The 3,044-nt window shown below is 32.6% G+C and overlaps 1 protein-coding gene across 2 annotated transcripts; it reads right to left on the bottom strand.

The window, feature by feature from the left end:
- Nucleotides 1–441: 441 nt before the first annotated feature.
- On the bottom strand, nucleotides 442–2,362 carry LOC115720934 (beta-1,6-galactosyltransferase GALT29A). 2 transcript variants are annotated; one of them, XM_061109746.1, is made up of 2 exons: nucleotides 1,349–2,362; nucleotides 442–1,090 (listed from the first exon to the last, which is right to left on the bottom strand). In XM_061109746.1, exons 1-2 carry the CDS (start codon nucleotides 2,040–2,042, stop codon nucleotides 726–728), a joined length of 1,059 nt encoding a protein of 352 aa, XP_060965729.1. In that variant the 5' UTR covers nucleotides 2,043–2,362; the 3' UTR covers nucleotides 442–725. The 2 variants fall into 2 exon arrangements, with proteins under 2 accessions (XP_060965729.1, XP_030506006.1); XM_030650146.2 differs by having other exon boundaries at nucleotides 442–2,360.
- Between the last annotated feature and the right edge of the window lie 682 nt (nucleotides 2,363–3,044).

Below are 3,044 nucleotides of genomic sequence, written 5' to 3'. Positions count from 1 at the left end.
ACTGTTACAAAACTCAATAAGTTACTAACCTATTCTATTTGAACTAAAGATAAAAACAACTAAAATTAGAGCACTTTCCAGGTGAAGAGACTTGCAGATGGTTTTGGTCAGTCCAAAGTTGAATCTGCAAGAAATATTCTGATGGTGAAATGTGTTCAAATCAGAGCTATTACTTATCTAATAAGTTATTCAATATAGTAATATGAGAGAGACATAACAAGCATTGGAATTTAAATCAAACTATAAATCATAATATGCAAAGTTGGTACCTTTGATTTTGAACTTAAATCTCAGTCAAATATATGCCAATGTCTTATTCCAAAAGAGTATATGAAAAGATATGGAATAATAGAATATCAACCAATGCAAAGTGGTGCCTTTGAACTTGGCACAATTCTCAAACTACTCTTCACTTCAAATATAGTGTTATATTATATAGAATACAGAAGAAAATCTTGATCTTATAAAATAAATGAGAGAACCATATTCATAAAATCCAACTTTACATTTGGTAATAACCCCAAAATGACTATCTTTGATAGTACAAAGGGTCAAATAAATGGTAGTAGTTCAACAATTTCTTTCTTTCTATCCCCTTTGATTGTTCCTTCCTTCCATTCAACATATTACAAATTACAACACAAAGGAACACAACAACACATTACACAAAACAATCTAAAGCAAACACTTCCCAAGAAAAAAGGGGATCACTTCCTATCATTGTGTCATTGATATAAAACCACAGGAGGAATCTTGAAATTTGATGAGATGAAAGGTATTACCTTTGGTCTCTTAACCAAATCATGATAAAAACAATACTCAGCTTCATAATCATGCAAATGAAGCTCAGCCTTCTGATTAGTATGATAATGATGTTTAGCCAAATCTGATTTCCCAAACCCAAAAATGCTAACTTTATCACAAATCCCTAAAGCCATCATAACAGCTTGCATACCAGATGAGTAATGGAAAAAAGCACCATCATGTGCTGGTGCCCATTGATCCAAAGACTTCCCTTTGTTCTTCTCAGAAAAAAGCTTCAAAGAGTAATACTTAACAATCCTAGAACAAAGCACATCAAAACTAGCATCTGTAACCATCAAAGGAGCTTTATGTGAAGAGTTACAAACAATGTAATCCAAGAAATGTAATGGTTGACAAATATACATAATTATAGGAACATTTTCTCCATAAGGATGACAAGAACAACTCTCTCTTCTAGCACATAGATGAAGAATGTTACTATTAACAAAAGACATGTTTGTTTTAGACCCAACTTTGGATTCATAGCTTTCAATTCTAGCATTGTTTAATCTAATCACAACTTCATGACTATCAATAATCTTACCATAATCACTCTTTAGCAAAATCCCACTATTCCCAACTACAGCACAAGATGAATACCGGTTTAAAGATTGAACCTTTTCAATTGGTTGTTTCACCAATTTAACCAGCTCAGACATGATTTGAGGTTGGAATCTTTTACTTCTTGCCCAATCATGTAAAACCCTTCTGAAACTCAACCAATGTCTGTAGAAATTTGGTGAATGGAGAACTAAAGGAACCCCATTTGATGAGATTCTTTTAGCTCTAATATCTCTATGATTAAATCTTCTCCAACGGTTAAAAGCTTTGTACCTTCCAAGACTATTGAAATCACCCTCCAATAATTGATCAATCTCCTTCTTTGATTGAGCTTCAGATATATCAATGGAAGCATATTTCAACAATGTTTCATTAAAGACAACAGCTTTCTCCGGCACCGGCAACGGCGGCGGTGGAGGTTGTAGAGTTGAGATTGAAATGAGAAGACTAAAGGTACTATCTTGAAAGGCTGTTCTACAGCTTAGAGTGGCAGCAAAGACTATAAGGAGTAAAATGGAGAAAAGGGGTCTAACTGAACGATTCTTCATCGGTGAGAAGAAATCCCCGGCGAATGGGTTAATGGGTATGCCTAAATATGGCCATTTGAGATAAAGCTTGAAGCTTTTGAGTGTGTTTGAATCAGATCCATCTTCTTCTTCTTCACAAGGTTTTGGCATAAGAGAAAAGGGTTAGTGAGGAGTTTAGTGAAGTGGGGTTTTGTAGATCTTGGTGAAACAACAATGGCGGTTGAGATGAGACTTAAATGAGGGTAAAGTTTGATACTTTGATGAGAATGGAAGGTAAGGGATGATTGGAAAGAAGAGAAAATTGTTTGATTTTTTCGATTATGGTTGGAATTGTTGGTCTTTGGGTTTTTTCTTGGTCTTTGGTAATGGTACTACTAACAAACATGTATTAATCATGAATAGATGGGAAAATGGGTAGTGTGTGTGTTTGTTTTCCGGGAAAATAAATAAGTGAGAGAGAAAGCTGAAAGAGAGAGAGAATAAAGACTGGATTTTTATTATTATTATTGTTATTATTATTATTATTATTATTATTGGGTGATTCTACAATGCACTCCCTTAAAATGGATGTATTGATGCACCCTCTACTTGTTTCGGCATAGAAAAAATTTTTCGTCTAATTTTTTTTCATATTCATGTACGTTATAGCTATTTGAGATATCCTACAAAATTTTTAAAAATTCGGAATAATTTACAATATAGAAAATAATGTTCAAACAGTCTATTTTACACGGGTATAAAATAAAATAGTCACGCGTGCAACACACTACTTGAACGCAATTTTCGGCGTGTTAAACTTTTTCGAATTTCTTAAAATTTTGCAGGATGTCTTAAATAAGTATAATTTACATGACCATGAGAAAAAATTTGACTAAAAAATTATTTCGGATACTGAAACATATAGAGATGTATCGGTGTATCCCTTTTAAGGGGGTGCATTATAGAATTTCCCATTATTATTTTGGGTAATTAGTATTTTTGTTCCTAAATTTTTACATGTATTAAATGGTATTTATTGAATTTTTAAGATCGTTGAAAATTCTTTTGAACTATTGAGATTGTTGAATTTAAGAATGTTTGTCTAAAAAAAGTCTAAAATGAATGAAAGTTCAGGAGTATGATGATATAATTCGGTAGATATCAAAATTTAGG

This window comes from Cannabis sativa, chromosome 2 (genome assembly GCF_029168945.1).
Source record: "Cannabis sativa cultivar Pink pepper isolate KNU-18-1 chromosome 2, ASM2916894v1, whole genome shotgun sequence".
Lineage (NCBI taxonomy): Eukaryota > Viridiplantae > Streptophyta > Magnoliopsida > Rosales > Cannabaceae > Cannabis > Cannabis sativa.
This window is presented reverse-complemented; position numbering and strand designations above follow the sequence as displayed.

Bases quoted from the DNA above. Each gene is read 5' to 3' on its own strand.
- LOC115720934 (XM_030650146.2), bottom strand. From the start codon at position 2,042: ATGCCAAAACCTTGTGAAGAAGAAGAAGATGGATCTGATTCAAACACA.